The sequence below is a fragment of the Chenopodium album genome, chromosome 25, assembly GCF_948465745.1.
Source record: "Chenopodium album chromosome 25, dcCheAlbu1.1, whole genome shotgun sequence".
Lineage (NCBI taxonomy): Eukaryota > Viridiplantae > Streptophyta > Magnoliopsida > Caryophyllales > Amaranthaceae > Chenopodium > Chenopodium album.
Genome location: NC_137858.1, coordinates 4,378,951 through 4,397,182, shown reverse-complemented (window position 1 = coordinate 4,397,182; position 18,232 = coordinate 4,378,951). Strand labels below are relative to the sequence as shown.

The 18,232-nt window shown below is 36.2% G+C and overlaps 2 protein-coding genes across 2 annotated transcripts; one reads left to right on the top strand and one right to left on the bottom strand.

Moving 5' to 3' along the window:
• Nucleotides 1-1,273: 1,273 nt before the first annotated feature.
• Nucleotides 1,274-6,735, bottom strand: LOC145613135 (transmembrane 9 superfamily member 1). Its single transcript, XM_081668199.1, has 12 exons — nt 6,359-6,735; nt 4,894-5,086; nt 4,647-4,751; nt 4,426-4,443; nt 4,240-4,337; nt 3,992-4,144; nt 3,353-3,487; nt 3,105-3,271; nt 2,776-2,870; nt 2,307-2,680; nt 1,899-2,172; nt 1,274-1,604 (listed from the first exon to the last, which is right to left on the bottom strand). Exons 1-12 carry the CDS (start codon nt 6,452-6,454, stop codon nt 1,537-1,539), a joined length of 1,776 nt encoding a protein of 591 aa, XP_081524325.1. The 5' UTR covers nt 6,455-6,735; the 3' UTR covers nt 1,274-1,536.
• Nucleotides 6,736-12,363: 5,628 nt separating this feature from the next.
• LOC145614362 (uncharacterized) lies at nt 12,364-18,114 on the top strand. The gene is made up of 6 exons (XM_081669410.1): nt 12,364-12,563; nt 12,655-12,872; nt 13,674-15,024; nt 15,908-15,976; nt 16,058-16,275; nt 16,744-18,114. Exons 1-6 carry the CDS (start codon nt 12,431-12,433, stop codon nt 18,112-18,114), a joined length of 3,360 nt encoding a protein of 1,119 aa, XP_081525536.1. The 5' UTR covers nt 12,364-12,430.
• The last annotated feature ends 118 nt before the right edge of the window (nt 18,115-18,232 follow it).

The following is an 18,232-nucleotide window of genomic DNA, read 5'->3' as shown; positions in this document are numbered from 1 at the left end:
ATTATACAAATGCGTTACGTAATATGATATTATGTACTACCTCCGTTACACATTATTTGCAACGATTAGATATTTTTCCTCTCTACTTTATGTCAAATCGTTGCAAATAATGTGTAACGGAAGTAGTATAAAACATAAATAAGTTCATTTATTTTTAACCATTAGTATAAATTTAATAAATCAATCTATGTTACATGTCACATGCTCTTTTGATTATGGTTATTGTGATTTGAGTCATAGCAAAGTAGGTTGCCATGTACTAATACTACGGAGTACATACGAACGACGAAGTACTTAATGTTCAATTGAAGGAAATCAATGTCCATTGATCTTGTCTTTGGACAAAGCCTTAAATTCTCAATTACAAAATTAGTGCTGATAATTCTTTTAATTTTCCAACATGCTCCTAATTCAATTGTAAGATGAGGTGAATAAATGATCCAACTACTACAAACTTTTTTATAAGATCGACAAATTTTCTTCATTGTCTCAACTCTCAACCATCACTTGAATAAATGCAAGAGAATTGGGAGCATAAAACCTATGTAAGCATCACTCCAAAAAAAAAAAAGTAGCTTAAGACTGTATAATGTTAATATAATGTGAAGTTAGTCTTTTCTATGCATGATATCACATTTGAAGGTGCTTATTACAACCAATATAACTTTGAATATTCAATGTAAAAGAAGGCAACATTGGCCTATGAATTCACAAGGTATAAGCACTTTATGAAGCAATATTGCTAAATCATTAATCGAAAAAGGACGAAAATTTTTCCTTTAAATTGAGTAAATGCAATCCGATCTCATTGACTTTTCTTTATAATTCCCAATACAAAGAGGCATTGTGAGATTTATATAACCTAAACATAATATAGTACTCCGTATTGAGTTAGTTTTGTTTGCCCTTCTCATGGGAATTTTCACTTACATACGAGAGCTCAATTAAGCAATTTTATCCCATTTTTTAGGAAAGTTGATCATAGAAAATTATTTGTTATGCAAAATTACAAACATTATTAAATGTTACTTTTCAATTATTTTACATGTCAACGAAACAAGCCTTTAGATAAGAACATCATAGCATAAATGAAAGACTCTAATCTCAAGGGTTAAATAATTCTAATGGGTCCCATATTTATATATAAAAAAAAGTTTAATGAAGTGTTCCTCTTTGTAAATCTCCAAATAATGCTACAAGCTCTTCAAAATTAGTATGCATCAGTGAGAGAATGACAAGGAAAGACCACTGCAAGACATAATAGAATGTAGGGTGTTGTGCAAATCCGATCTATTTCATTCCAGTATAGCTAAAATTACAGTGAAAAAATTGCATCTTCTGAGACAAAAATTACATATTCTCACAAAGCTTAGCTTCGCCATATCTACCCTAAAAACCTCTCTCACAATTCTAGATGAAGCAATTTTCTCGTATTTGGGACCTATGGGATTTATCGAATGAACAGAAATCCCCTATCCAAGTTTGTGACAGCCATAGAGTTGGCACAATACAAACATGTGAGAAGTGCTGCATAAATTAGTCGCATTTGATGTTTTTGTAGATCCTTCGTACAAAAAGGTTGGAGCCCAGGAATCCTACAGCCCCTGATATTAAAGATAGTAAACAAGGTTAATTTCACAAGAAAATAGCATCACACATTCACACCTCAAATTTAAGCTAGAAGCATTGCGGTGGAATTTAATGACCATCAGAGACCCTGCCCTGCTGTGGCAGGAACCATTTTAGAAGTATAAAGTGTGATACGTGAAATAATAATGATCTATGATTATCAAACAAAAATCATGTATCTCACAAGTAGAATCCCATGATACATGAGAATCTTCAGGAACTGAGCATGGAGATGAATCAACAGAAAAAGTCTTTTTAAAGATACTTACCACAAAGAATTCCTAGCCCAAGGCAGAACATCAAAGTGTAACCAAAATAAAAGCTGATCTGGAAGAAACCCGTCATCTTGGTCTTCACATGATAGTAATAAACTGCATATAGGTAGACATAGATGGCAGTGGACGCGGCAGAAAAGAATGAAGTCCATTGCCAGTGGTAGTTTTCAGCATTCAACAAGAAATAAGTTCCCACAATCGTCACACAGACAGTCACGATGATGAGAATCAGAAATACAAGGAGCATGAAACCATAAACATAGTACACCTGCAAGTGTAAAACAACATTTAAAAGATTTTTTTTTAAAAAAAATAAAAAAATAAAAAAAAAGAAGCATGACCAGCTGGACAAAAGTAAAGGAGCGATTATCAAGACAATAAATGGTGAAAAGAATGCAGCACCTTGTAATTCCAAAAGGACGTGAAAACAAAATACATCTCAATGAAGATGCTCCCAAAGGGAAGCAATCCACCCATAAGAGATATCACTGAAGGAGTCAGATACCATTTCTTCTCAGGGATAGGTCGAGGGATAGTCTTAACCCGGCAAGGATTGTTTGGAGATCCACTCCAGTTTCTTCCAACAACGGTGCCAAGGAGTGCAAGAGGGAAGGAGATAAAAGCCCAAATAACAAAAACTACAACCATCGTCCCGAAGGGAATAGCAGCCAGAGAACCATAGAATATAGCAATAGTGTTCAAGATGAACCCAATCCCAAAGCACAAAAATGGGAATAGGGAAGCTGTCAAAATCATCGTCTTGATCCAACTTTTGCCTGAAAATACAGAAAATATCCATCATCAACTTTTTAAAACAATAACATTAAAATCTGAAAAGGATAGGTAGGTTGACAGTTGATTAAGTACATACCACCATTACGAGAGTACATTCCACCACTCACATAGCCTGATATAAATGATGTCAAAGCATAACAAACAATGAATGTTGTGACAATGGCTCCCCTCCTGAAACAAAGATAATAGTGCTGATTTTAGAAAGTAGTGTGACTAGATGTAGTGATATAAAAGTCTTGTAAACAAGGACAGAGTAAAAATCTCAACACTTTTGATGTAAAAGCAATAGAAGAATAAGTCATTAAAATTATTAATCTAGCGGTGCAGAACAGATGATATAGACATACTAGCAATTATATGATTCCCGCTAAAGATGACTTTGATTATCAAGTTTATCATACATACCCTATATACAGCATTCCAATAATTGCCAAATTAATGACAAGGAGAACTAAAGTTGCCAGCTGGGCCCCATTACCAACAACAGCTGAAAGCAGAGCTAAGTTGCGAGGAGAACGGAAAACATCTCCATGAACAAGTTTCCAACCAGACTCTTCACTAACATCCCTTTCCTGATCATATAAATCCAGTTCAGCTAATACATATAAATATAGTGCAGGCAAATAATAGAATGAACAAGGGAAGAGTCTCACCAAGGTTTCCAAATCATCATCCTCCCTAGCATACTTCGCATAATCATTTCTAAGAGTACGCATCAAAATCATAGATACCAAACCAGTCAAGAAGATAACCATCATGAACGAATTGAAAATGGAGAACCAATGGATCTGCCAAAAAAAAAAAATAGTTAGATAAGACCACTCAAAAGAGGATATGAGACTATCTTTTGTGAGGGGGAGGGGGAGGGGGGGTGGACATCCCTGCCATGAGATGCTTGCAAAGTAGTACTTCAGTTTATAATAATCATCCACAATGATGATGAACATCAAGGCATCACAAACACTGAGTATTACTACTCAGAAAACTAACACATTATTAAATTTCAGTTCATAATAGTATAATACTATAACCGTAATATTTCACTCTTGTATATAATTCCAACAACTAGCAAATCCTTTATATGCACATAAGCTTATAAGACACTTCTTTTAGAACGAAGAGAGCATCCAACTAGTAGCAAAAGGTATCAAAAATTAAATTTAGAAACTCAACCACATGCCACATGAAACTAAAAAAGAATCCCAAATCAACTAAGGCAGGGCTCTTCAACTCAGCAAGCCAACAGTAAAAATTTAGCATAATCAAACTTCAGTTAGATTAGATGTGCAAACCTGGTGCTCAAAGAAGGGATAATCCAGGTATACATCAAAACGCTTGGCAAAGGTAACATTTGTAGGAATCCATTTGACAGTGTATGTCATGTCATAGACCTTCCCCTCTTCCACAGGCTTGGCACCGTCCTGAGTGAGATTAACATGAATGATCTGCCAAATAGCATATTCATAAGTTATTTATAAATGGCAATAAAGTCTATATAGGAAAGTCGTAGAGCTGAGATACAAAGGGTAAGTAGAGTCACCTGATTGCCATTATATTTAATGACGAAGTTTTTGTTTGTATACAGAACATGTTTAGCATTCTCAGTGTTTTTATCAAAATGCAGTTCTCCCACAAAACCTGTGATGCAGAAATAGAAGTTAAAGAAATAAAACAGGAATTAAATTTCAAATCAATCCTCAGTAGCCAGGGAAGAGCAAGTGCATACCCCATAGTGGTAAATCATCTGAAGTTTGTCGAGCAGCCAGGATGTTTAGATGGAAAACAAAAAATCAGTCAAGTAATCAAAAGCCACAATTGGTGCATCAATGAGAACAAGGGAAACATATTTAAAAAGTAGGCTGGTTCAATAATGCTCGACATATAAGTGTCACTAGTCATTGAAAGACAGTGAGGGGATTTCAAGGGTATCATGAATATATGACATACCGATAAAGAATTCAAACCAGTAGGAATTTTCAATAGCATCTTTGAACTGTTTGGCTTTGGTAGTATCAAGCTCAAGTTCACATATGGTTGTCTTGTCAGTACTTTCTGCCAAATAAAATGAAAAAACATCATTAAGTATTAGGTAAATAAAATCAAGTGTGTATTTCACAGTATTCATACAGTCATAGAAAAACGAACAGAACAACCATTAGTAGACATAATATCTGCACAGAGAATCAGGACTTACTTCCAAACTTGAAATCAATTTGGCTATCAATAAGTTCATTTCCACCAAGAACCTCACCCAAGCCACCCCATCTGTGGCCAGAATTCCCAGATGGACGACAAAATGGTAGGCTGAAGTAGTTATAAGTTTCTTGAGGATTGTTGTATGGACCAACTTTGTTCACCCAAAGAGTTACATGTTCACCTGATTCATACTATATGAATTCAAAAAAGAAAAAAAAAATGAGTTTACATTAAGGAAGCCATCAAGCAAGTGACAGAAAGCTTCATGCTTACAGGTACAAACTGTATATGTCATTCACACAACCTCATTAGTCTCTAGTTCTCTACCATAAAGGAGAGGACACCAGAAATCTTGACTGGAGAGGAAAGAAGGGGGACACATCAGTTAGATGAGGTTATGAAGAAAATAATGCTGCGGATGGGAAGGGGGGAAAGAGGGGGTGTGATAAAGGAAACATTGAACTCCATGATCCAGATTGTGGACAAGTTAAGAAAGATGTCGATGATATAATACTAGCTATATTTTCACAATCAACCAGGTAACATAGGCTGACACACTTGCCAAGTTGCCAAACAACTAATGTAAACATTCCAAAATACTAGAAAGTCGGAAAGAACACAACACATGAGAGTATGAGCAAGATATATCAGGCAAAATGGTTTCGTCGAATGAAACTGCCCCACTCTCTGCCTTACATATCAGTTTAGGACCAATGCAGCTTCATCTTTCCTTGAGAAATAAGTTAGCAGCTCTTATTATATTTATACCTTTTATTGGCTAGCTCTTAAACAAATATTGGCTAGGAAATATCCTTATATCCTTACTAGTTTGCCATGCTCATATCCTCTAACAACCTCAACCATATCCAATTACCCATGAACTATGGTACTTCTCCAACCCAACCCTGCCCAATCACACCAGCTTTTCTTCAAATTCGAAACATCACGGGCGGTGCTAACCACAAGATTGTAATCCTTAACCTGCTTCAATATGCTGAGAACTGCCTAAATACTGATACATTGTTAAAGTACCAGCCAAAAAATTATAGGATCATGGCAAAAAAAATTGAAAGCATCGTAAATTACTGAAGAAACCCAGTTGTTTTTACTCCAATAATCCGACATTGGCTTCTTTTGCTTCAATTATCCCAACATTAACAAGCAAAATCCAATTAATTTCCCCATTTTCCACCGAAATTGGCGAAAAATTACATCGGAAAATGCAAACTAATTTGTTCCCGATTTAATTATAATAATGGGCATCACTAATTTCACAGTAACAAATTAAATCAACCCAAAAAAACCCCACGATCATACAATTCAGCTCATTTTTCCCAACAAAACCAATATCAACAAGATCTAAATCAACAACACAAAAATCAAACAAACGATCAAATCAAACCCATAATGCGAAACAATGCAACATTAAAGATGAAACAATTAAACCCCAGAAAGCCAAGTACCTTGTGATCGGATTCGGAGGCAAAACCGGGTGAAGAAGAGAATAAAACAACGGTGAGGATGAGGAGAGAGATAGATCCGACGGTGGAGGAGGGCATGATTGCAGAGGAGAGAGAATGTGACCTCAGCTAACGGTCGGATCTGCTTAAAGACGAGTTGATTCGTGGGGAAGAACAACAACCAAGTTTGGAGAAGAAATAATGATGAATTAATTGTTTTTAATTTCTCGGAAAATTAATTTGGTTGATGATAGTATTAGGCAGTAATAGTATCATAGTTTGGGTGTATAATTGTGGGTTAATATTGGGTTGATCTTGATTAAATCTGGAAAATACTCGTATTTAAGGGCTCTTTGTTGCTAATAATGGTGGAGAGGTGCTAAGTACGTCACAACTTTGGGATTTTTTAAGCAATCCTTATTTGTTGTTTTTGGGAAGAAGAATTTGAGGAAATGGAGTTTCTGGGCTTCTGTGTAATGGACAGAAATGTAGCCCAGCCCAATCTAATAGCCCTTCCAATTGAATCAATCTAAATCACAATGAGAATTTTCTTGGCTATTGTCCACTATAATACGGACTAATTAATAACCATTCCAAGAAGTAGGGATGAGCATGACTTGGGGCCTGTTTACATTTTCTGAACTGAGCTGAACTGAACTGAGCTGAACTGATTGGAGCTGAACTAAACTGAACTGAACTGAATATTTTATGAGAGAGGGAAATTAAGAGCTGAACTGAACTGAACTGAACTGATTGGAGATGAACTGAACTGAACTGAAATTAAGTAAATGTGAACAGGCCCTTGGATCGTTATCGAATCGGGTGTCTAGTGACTTGTAAGTAAAAACAATAAAAATAAATTTCATGGTTCTATATGAAAAGTCTCAAACTTTCGGTACACGATTAAATATTGAATACTTGAATTTAGGTAGGCTTTATTAAATATGTAAAAAAAAAAAAACTTATATCCCCTAGTTAGAAGAACTAAAAAGTAATCTTTATTTTTTATTTTCATATAATCCATGCAAAATTTGAAGTGATTACATAAATTAAGCTCAACATATCCCTTCAAAAAAAATAAATAAAAAAAAAAAAGTTTAGCTCAACATATTATGTATTTTTATCTAAATCTATTTTTTGCGGATTTAATTAGTTGAGAAATGAAAACTTTGTAACTTTTTGTTAGAAAGAAAACCTGAGAAATGTGGATTCAATTGGCCATGTTTGGTTTGATGTAAACTATTTGTATTGAAAATGATTTTCCTATTATTTTCCATTTTTTGGTTTGTAAAGGGGTGGAAAATTGCATCCAAGATGATAAAAAATATTTTCCTCCACAAAACAAGAAAAGCCACATTTCCCCTCTTGTCCTTTTTACTTTCCTCACATTCATCGGTTCAGCCCCACATTTGAATTCCTATTTTAATTTCTCTTTAACTTTTCTTGTAAGAACCAAACTATTGAAAACTATCTTACAAGTTACAAGTGTGGTTTTCCTTGAAAACATGTTTAACTTTTATTGAAAATGTTTTACATCAAACCAAATTGGGACTTTGTGATTATAACAAAGGAAAACTTCTTACATCCAAACAAACAACCACTAGTCCACTAATCAATACAAAATGTATAGGCTTGTTCTCTTCAGCTTATATTCACTTCAGTTCCTAATTTGCTCCTCTCATAAAATATTCAGTTCAGTTCCGTAAATCAAAAAACCCCTACATCTATTTAAACTTACGGACCTACATTAAACCCTTTAAAAAGTGGGCCAAAGTAGGGTCAACAACCAAATAAACCCAATAAATCCATACTAAGATCTGAAATCGTTATCCAAAGTCCCAAACCCATATTAAGAATCCAACTCGAACATGAAATTATAGAAAGAGAAAGAGAGTGGTATTCATGCCAACGCACATGCTCCCCTTTACGCATAAAATGACGACAATTCGCACACCATGTGCATCCTTCCGCCGCACCCAAATCTTTATTATTATTCCTTCCTATTTCTTCTCCTTCTTCCACCAGAAAACAAAACTAATTTTTTTTTTAAAAAAATGAAGAAGAAATTCTCGATTATCAAATAATGACACTGAAAACTCTTCCGATAATCTTCCAACCACCGCAACAACAACAACAACAACAACAATCGTCATCATCTTCAATATTATCCCCATTTTCATGGCTTTTTCTCAACTGTCGTCGCCGATTCATCTTCCTTACCATTTGTTCACCACTTTTACTTCCACTTCTCTGCCTGTCGTTTCCCGTCATTTGTCTCTGTCAACTGTACTTCTGTCTCTGCCGCCTTCGTCGTCGCCGGCGCCGGAGAGATGCCGCCGGATTACGGCGGTGTGAGGAAGGAGAGAGAGTGGAGGTTGATGAAGATGATGAGGAGAGAGAATTAGGGTGGATGTTGTTGCAAAGGTATTTGGAAGATCAATTAGGGCTTGTTGGATCTGTCATTCCTGTTTATGATTGTGGCGATGATGATGATGATATTGATTTTGATGATCATCAACACATTCCTGATGATTCCAGAAGACCTTTTCTCAATTAATTTTCAGTTTTTATTAGAATTTAATTAGGACTTTATTTTGTTGTAAATTTTAACTTTTTTTTTTTTTTTTTTTTTTTTTTTAATTTTGATTTTTGACATTGGTATACTGTAATGGGAAGGTAGAATTTCAATTTTTGCATGATTTGGAATGAGAAAAGAAGACAGAGAATTGTGCAGTAAATTTGGACTCTTTTAATTTTATTGCTATGTTGTAAGTTTGTAATTGGTCAAAAAATATTGCATGTAATTATTATGATTAAGATTAATTTAATTTTAAAGGTACAATGTCTAGTGTAGTGTACTAATGCGTATTAGACAACTAATCATGATCCCTCATTCGAGTTTTCAAAAAAAAAAAATATCCCTCATTCGTCATTCCCTTGTTGTCTTGATTCTTTTTTTTTTTTTTTTTTTTTTTGAAAGATCTTTTGATTCTTGATTAAATATTGCAATGGGATTTCAGTCATTTCACCAATTCACCCCTTAGAATTTTTCGTTTATTTTAAAAAAAAATTGTACTTGGCTCTTGCCTGAGGCCTGAGGGGAATGTAGCCTGTAGGGAACCTTTCCATTGCATAGTGGCGGAAAAAAAAAATGATGCACTTGTTGAAAAATGTATGAATATAGAGTAATAAGGATACGCCTATTTTAAAACGAAAAGACAATACGAATTCTTAACAATCTAAGAAATTAGGATGAAAATCATCCATTAACCCCGTCAAAAAAAAAAAAATAAAAAAATCCTCTATTAACGAACATCAATTAAACGGGAATTAGTGAGTAATGACTACTGACTAGTGTCATACTTCAAATGTTATGAACAAATTTAAATTGTTTGTTAGACAATTTGATTAGCCTCAAGTCACATGACACGAAGAAAATTGACAACAGTGTGAAACAACAGTAAAGATTATTAGTAACGACCAGTATTTCTCCTTCAATCACAACTCTAAAGTATGTGAACTCCACATTCTTTAGCCTTGACAACACTATTATAAAAGGTAACAAGTTTAGTTTAATCATAAAAAGGTTTTGACATACCAATTGGTTGTTGGTGTAGTGGTGATTGGGACTGCACATGGTAGGGAGGACCTGTATTCGATCCTCCACAGTAATTATTAAGAGGGGACTAGAACTTATCCACCCAAAACTGATCTTTGAATCCGAATTAGCTTAAAGGGTGAACCGGATGGAATACCAAAAAAAATAAAAGGGTTTGACATGAATGATGATTTAAACCCTTCTATACTTACTCGAATATCGTAATATATGTATTTTTGTAACTTCCTATCATCCTCTATCATTGAAAATATCAATGTTAATAGAGATTTTTTTTCTTGACTACCTTCGAGCAGTCAAATTTGTATTTCTTTCCAGCCCATTTGATGAAAGACCAAAATGGTACGGCCGATTTATAAACCAACCAAGGATAATCGCCATAGCCATTTAAATATAACCATTGTTGGGCGAACGAAAGCAACTACTTCATTATCATATAAAAGCATTTAACAACAAATTACTACCTCCGGTTCATTTTAGTCGCAACAAAGGACAACTTTACGCAAACCAAGGCAAAAGATTGAAAGCTTGATTGTGGAAAAATAAGGGTATATGCTTAACTATTAATCCAACAAAAAAAAAAACAATATTAATTAAATTAAAACATTAACCCACTAGTCCACCACCACTACTGACACCACCAAGTATCAACCAAACCACCCACCACCACCACCCAACATCACTGAAACCATCCACCACCACCTAGACCAAACCCAACACCGGCAACGCACCACTACCGCCACCACCCCCACGCACCCAGCAATCCACCGAACCCAGCACCCACCGAACACAGCAACCCCACGAATCTCAGCAACCCGCCGACCCACCACCACCACGAACCCAGCAACCACGAATCCACCACCAGACCGAACCCAGCAACCACGAACCCACCACCAGACCGAACCCAGCAACCACGAACCCACCACCAGACCGAACCCAGCACCCCACAAACCCAGCCCACAACGCCGATCTGCCCACGAATCCAAAGAAACCAACCCTCGAAACCAACGAAATCTACCCACGAAACCATACCCACGAATCAAACCCGGCGGTCTGAACCCACGAACCAAACCCGCCGATCTGAAACCACGAACCAAATCCGCCGATCTGCAACCCACGAAACCAAACCCACAACGTCGATCTGCAACCCCCACCGCTCGTAACACCAAGAAGCTACCATGAAAATGGGGTTGGGGGAGGAGAGAGAATGTTAAATGGGATGAGAGTTTAATTAATTAAGATTGAGGTTTAATCTAATAAAATCAGATTTGTAAATTAATAAGGGTGTTTAAGAAAAAAAGTAAGGGCATATATGTCATTTTACAGGCCAAAAGTTACCAAATAAGGAAAAAAAAAATTTGTTGCAAGTAATTTGAACCACCCAAAAATGGAAATTGTTGCAAGTTAAATGAAGCGGAGGTAGTATAAACAATATGAGTATACTTTAATTGATTTTGTACATGATGCACTCATGCACATTTTATACATTTGGGTCTATCATGAATTGAAGCTCATTTTCATTCTTTACACACTCGTTTAAAGCTCTTCCAATTTAGCAAATTGACAAAAAATGTGACTAGAAATACATGAAATTTCAGTGGTTTTTTGTTTGTTTGTGTGTGTGTATGGCTGGCCACACCATATGGTCAGAGTTTCTTATTTAGGGGTTACTAAATTGGTCAAGGTAGGGTTACTTATTTTGAGATTACTTGGTCGATTAACATGCAATCTGTGTGGGAATATCTCTTGAGTCCTTGAACAACCAAGTATCCACTAAATAATTAAATTCTGAATAAGGGCCTATTCTCATTTACTGAACTCAGCTGAACTGAACTGAACTGAACTAAACTGAACTCAGCTGAATTGAACTGAACTGAATACTTTATAAGAGAAGGAAATTAGAAGCTGAACTGAATAGAACTGAACTCAGCTGAACTGAACAACTCAGCTGAACTGAACTGAATTTCAACGTAAGAGAACAGGCCCTAAGTAACCCCACCCCATCTACATATAAAAATAAAGATATCATATCATGATATTTTAAATATTATGATATGCGTGTCTTAACGATTTTCAATTATTCTAGTCTTTAATATTTCTTCGTAACAGTTTTAAGCTTCCAAACACGTTATTTTCTCATAGTTACATTGTGCCATTGTGGGGATCGAATTTGCCTCAATAATGAAGTCCTTTTCCTCGTTTGTCATTAATGTGGTCACATATTCAATAAACAATAATACTCCCAAAACAATCATTCTTACCAAATATGGCATAACAAATTACAAACATGTTTCCAACTCACTTCTTCAACTGGAAAAAATACTGAAACGTGAATCTCTTCTCTTTCTTCAAATTGCTCTCAATTCAACTCAATTGCTATAAAATAAAAAAAAATTGCTGTCAATCCCAATTAATTTTCCGGAATTTCAGCTCATCACTTTGAGTATTTTGCTATAAAAATGGCTACTTCAACTTCAAACCTTCACTCACCCCTTCTAATGGCTGACACCGTCCCCAATTCCGTCGATTTCAAGGGTCAACCTGCAGTTCGATCTAATCATGGACGTTGGTTTTCTGCTTTATTTATCATCTGTAAGTTACAATATCAAACAAAATTATAACCCCACTTTTTTATTTTTTATTTTTTTTTGTGGGGTTGAATGAAATTTGATTTTTGATGAAGGGGTGGAGATGGCAGAGAGGATTGCATTTTATGGGATTTCATCAAATTTGATAAGTTTTTTGACTGGGAAATTGGGGCAGTCAACTGCAATGGCGGCTGTTAATATTAATGCTTGGAGTGGAGTAGCTTCTTTGCTTCCAATTTTTGGGGCTGTTATTGCTGATTCTTTTGCTGGAAAGTTTTACACCATTATTGTATCTTCCCTCATTTACATTTTGGTTAGTGTTCTACTTAATTCTAACTTTTTGATTTATTTTTTCGTATTTTTGTAATTGTTTAGAACCTCAATTGTTAGCTTGTTTGGGGTTTTGATGCTCAGAGTACACACTTGAACACTCGAGAATATGATGTGCATTATGTTCATAATTATTGAAGAATGTATCTTATGAAAGTGATTATAAGCTGTATTGCATCTGATCAACTTGCTTGTTTGGTTGATCAGATTGAGGGGAAAAAGCACGATTGACTATAATATTTAGAATTGAGATGATTGACTTAGTTTAGATGATGATGATGATGATGGGAAATTAAACTATGTTGAATTGTTGATGTAGTGGTACTGATGTTAGTAGTAGTGACTTGGTTGGGTGTGATTTGGAGAGGGAAATCCGAAAAGGTAATAAAACACCCCCCCTTTCCCTCAGTGTGTGGTCAGTTAGTGGAGTTATTCTGGTTGAGCGCGGTTATCAAGTGACTGAGTGAGAAAAGGAGGGGGTTGGAGCTAATCTATGTTGTTTTTCTTTCGGTAGTTGGGTCATCCAATGAAGTTTGATTATATTAACTTTTGAGCTTTCTCTAGTAAATTAGTGTGAAGTGATGAAACATTGTTTCAGTTTTTATAATTTGGTCTCATATATGACTAATACGAGTAGTTCAAGATTGTATTCATTTTCATATTGGATATTGTAAGTATAGTTTATAGGTCTCATTTAAATTGAAAGTTTAGATTTAGAATTTTTTTCTTCTTCTCAATGTATATTAATTATGTTTACTACTCATTTCACTTGGATGGCCAACAGGGGCTAGGCTTGCTTACATTGTCAGCGATGCTTCCTTCTCTTACTTGTCCCAACCAAGGAAGAAGCATCGTGGGTGACCAGGAATGTTCACCACATTTGCAGACTATAATATTCTTTATCGCTCTATATTTGGTGGCTGCTGGGCAAGGTGGGCACAAGCCTTGTGTTCAGGCTTTTGGGGCTGATCAATTTGATGGAGAAGATCCAGGGGAACGCAAGGCAAAAAGCTCTTTTTTCAATTGGTGGTATTTTGGTGTTTGTGTGGGTGGTTTGCTAGGCATTGGAGTCTTGAGCTATGTTCAGGACAACCTTAGTTGGGGCCTTGGATTTGGGATTCCATGTATTATCATGGTAATATCTGTGGTCATATTTCTACTTGGAACTATGACTTATCGCTACAATATGAAAGTCGAAGGGGAAAGTCCATTCACAAGGATTGGAAGAGTATTTATTGCAGCAGCCCGGAATTGGTATACTGCACCTCCTGAGGATGGCGACAATGAAGAGGCTCAATTTCATGATGGGTCTAGACAATTCAAGTTCCTTGACAAAGCTTTGCTTGCACAAGAGATTTCATTGAGAAGTAGGAAATCTTGCAGCAAAAGTAATGTTGAAGAGGCAAAGGCAGTACTTAGGCTGTTTCCGATCTGGGCAACAACATTGATGTTTGCAATTGTCTTCTCACAACCACCAACTTTCTTCACCAAGCAAGGCATAACGTTGAATAGATCAATTGGATCCAACTTTGCTATACCAGCAGCCGCATTGCAGTCTCTTATAGGCATCTTTACTGTTATCTTTCTCCCAATTTATGATCGCGTTATTGTGCCAGTTGCCAGAAAAATTACAGGAAATCCTGCAGGCATATCAATGCTTCAGAGAATTGGAACCGGTCTATTCATTTCCATTATTGTTATGGTACTTTCCGCCATCATAGAGAAGAAAAGGCTTGAAACTGCTTCTCAACATGGACTGATAGACTTGCCTGATATGACGATCCCAATGAGTATTTGGTGGCTGCTTCCGCAATATGCTTTGTTTGGTATTTCAGAGGCATTTACCATGGTTGGTCTGCAAGAATTTTTTTACGACCAAGTCCCAAATGAATTGCGGTGTGTAGGATTGTCTCTTTATCTGAGTATTTTTGGCTTAGGAGGCCTTTTAAGTAGCTTTCTTGTTACACTGATCAACAAAGCAACTAGTAGAGGTGGGAAAGAGAGTTGGTTTTCGAATAACTTGAATCGTGCACATCTTGATTACTTCTATTGGCTGCTTGCTGGTCTTAGTGGCATAGGTTTGTGTCTTTTTGTTTACTTTGCAAAGTCGTACATATACAACAACAAAAAAACTCGTCTATAGTAGGTAATAGAATGCTACTTCATGTTGTATGCAATTAGTAAGCAAGGGGAAAAATGTAATGGCAAACCGATGGTGACTTATTTCATAATCCCTAGAAAAAAATTAGAGCTTATTGTACTATTATATTTCACCCATGTGTAAATTTAGATGTGAGCAACGTTGAAGTGAAATGCACCAGTAGTTGCTTTGAGAACATCAGCAAATCATACTTGTTTCTTAAATTGAAAATGTTATGAATTATAATTCTATTCCTTGATGTTCTTATTGCACCAGGACTCCAGGATTGATTTTCTTTATCTTTCACCATGCATACACACTTTTACACCACTCACATACTATACTCGCCTACACTTGCACTCAGCAGTAGAAGATTTCATGCATCTTGGAGCCTAAGCAGCAAAAATAGCTTGTACTGTAGATGGTTGCTGTTAGCTGTTACTCTGTTGGATGCTAGTTGACAGATAATAGGGAAAGGAAAGGTCTTTCACACATCTTTTATTTACTTGAGAGAGTCAAGGAGGTAATCTTTTATTTTACTATTACCTAAATATGTGTGAAATGGATTGTTAAATCTATTTAGTTTTGTACTCACATGCCATTGCGTAATCTACAAAAATCATAAATCAAAGTCAACATCATCTCTCTCTATTACACATACAGAGGCATTTACTGCAATGACCACTTGCAGGTTTTTGGATTTTCCATTTGGGAAGTGCTTTGCTTAAAAATTTATAATATAAATGATAACTTCCAACTCTAATATTATTACTATTGTTGTTTATTCACCTGCTGCTGAGCATCTCCCTTACACCGTTGCGCACTCCTCATGGCAGAACATACGCAACAACCAGGACAATACATTGTTCCTGGTGCAGTTGACTACAAGCAACGTCCTGCAGTCAGGTCTAAACATGGACGGTGGATATCTGCTTCTTTCATCATTTGTAAGTAGCTCTCTTTTCTTTTAAATTTAAACAAGTATCCACTTTGCCACTATAGTCCCATAACTGAATATGTTCTCGAAGGGGTGGAGATGGCCGAGAGGATTGCAATTTATGGGATATCAGGAAACTTGATTAGCTATTTAACGGGGAAGTTGGGGCAGTCAACAGCAATGGCGGCTTCAAGCATCAATGCTTGGGGTGGAATAGCTGCGTTACTTCCAATTTTAGGGGCTATTATTGCTGATTCTTTTGTTGGAAAATATTATACTATTATTGTTGCCTCTTTCATTTACATCTTGGTTAGTTCTCTCACTTTATTTCTCTGTTATACATTTGGAGGTTTTATAATACTTCAATATGAGATTTTTGTTTATTTCCTTTAAATCTTGATGGGAATTTATGAAACAGAACAAAATTGTAGGGATCTATATAGGAATAAAAGGGAATTGAATATACTTTTATGAGGAATAAGACTGAAAATGATTGATAAATTTACAACTCATTCTTTAAGTGCGATTTTCTTTTTTGGTGTTGCATGCTTAATTGATAAAGGTTTGGTTTGGATGATAGTAAAAAAGTAAATCACATGAATTAGCTGCACAGTGTCACTATGTCAGCTGATGAGTGACTTGATTTGGTAATTGATTAGTAAACTTTTAAGTGAACGGAGTTTTATAGAAAGTGTGCATTTTTTTTTCTTTTTTTCTTTTTTTTTTTTTTTTCCCCTTTTTTATATAGTAGTATTTATCTCATCTGAATGGTTTCAGGGGATGGGTTTGATGACTTTATCAGCAATGCTACCATCTTTTAATTGTCTCGACCAAGAAACAGATAGCAAGGGCACTCCTGGATGTACCCGACACTCACAGATAATACTATTTTTTGTTGCCCTTTATTTGGTGGCTGTTGGGCAAGCTGGGCACAAGCCTTGTGTTCAGGCTTTTGGGGCTGATCAGTTTGATGAAGAAGATCCCATGGAAAGCAAATCCAAAAGCTCTTTCTTTAATTGGTGGTATTTTGGTCTTTGCACTGGTGCTTTGCTTGGTGTTGGAGTCTTCAGCTATGTTCAGGACAACCTTAGTTGGGGTCTTGGGTTTGGAATTCCATGTATTATCATGGTAATTGCTCTAGTGATCTTTTTGGTTGGAACTAGGACTTATCGGTATAGAGTGAAAAGTGAAGGAGAAAGTCCATTCAAGAGGATTGGAAGAGTGTTTGTTGCTGCAGCAAGGAATAGAAATGCACTTCTTGTTGTTGGTGACAGAGGAGAGGCTGATCTTGAAGAAATCGAACCTCATGATGGATCACGACAGTACAGATTTCTAAACAAAGCTTTACTTACACCTGAGATTGTAGAGGTAGGTGTCCGATCTTGCAGCAAGAGTGAGGTTGAAGAGGCAAAGGCAGTACTTAGGCTTTTTCCCATATGGGCAACAACATTGGTGTTTGCAATTGTCTTCTCACAGCCCGCGACTCTCTTCACCAAACAAGGCATTACATTGGATAGATCACTTGGATCTAATATTGCTATACCAGCTGCAGCATTGCAGTCTTTTTCCGGCATCTGCATTATTGTCTTTATTCCCATTTATGACCGTGCTCTCGTGCCAATAGCCAGAAAGTTGACCAGAAAGCCTGCAGGCATATCATTGCTGCAGAGGATTGGGATTGGGCTGTTTATATCCATCTTTACTATGTTAGTTGCTGCTGTCACAGAGAAAAAAAGGCTCGAGATTGCTTCTCAACATGGGCTGATAGATTTGCCTAAGGTTACAATTCCAATGAGTATTTGGTGGATGCTTCCACAATATGCCTTGTTTGGAATTTCAGAGGCATTTACCTTGGTTGGCCTGCAAGAATTTTTCTATGACCAGGTCCCTAACGAATTGCGTAGTGTGGGATTGTCACTGTATTTGAGTATATTTGGCATAGGAGGCCTTTTAAGTAGTCTTCTTATTACATTGATCAACAAAGCAACCAGTAGAGGTGGGGGAGAGAGTTGGTTTTCGGATAACTTGAATCATGCACATCTTGATTACTTTTATTGGCTGCTTGCTGGTCTAAGTGCCTTAGGGTTGGCTCTTTTCATGTATTTTGCAAAATCATACATATACAATAAAAATAAGGCTCGTCTATAGAAGGTGATAGAATGCTTCTTCCTGCTGTATGTAAATTTTATGTAAATTGTGAGATGTGAAGTCAAGGTGTTGTTACATATTTAATGTTCTTATCATTATAAAGTTTTGTGTATTCTGT

Excerpts from the sequence above, each read along its gene's own strand:
- LOC145613135 (XM_081668199.1), bottom strand. The coding sequence starts at position 6,454 with ATGCCCTCCTCCACCGTCGGATCTATCTCTCTCCTCATCCTCACCGTT. Across the intron at positions 4,145-4,239 it reads TTAAATATAATGGCAATCAG|ATCATTCATGTTAATCTCAC; the intron begins GTGACTCTACTT and ends GCTATTTGGCAG. Across the intron at positions 1,605-1,898 it reads TGGGCTAGGAATTCTTTGTG|GGGCTGTAGGATTCCTGGGC; the intron begins GTAAGTATCTTT and ends CTTTAATATCAG.
- LOC145614362 (XM_081669410.1), top strand. The coding sequence starts at position 12,431 with ATGGCTACTTCAACTTCAAACCTTCACTCACCCCTTCTAATGGCTGAC. Across the intron at positions 12,873-13,673 it reads CTTCCCTCATTTACATTTTG|GGGCTAGGCTTGCTTACATT; the intron begins GTTAGTGTTCTA and ends GATGGCCAACAG. Across the intron at positions 15,977-16,057 it reads ATCTGCTTCTTTCATCATTT|GGGTGGAGATGGCCGAGAGG; the intron begins GTAAGTAGCTCT and ends ATGTTCTCGAAG.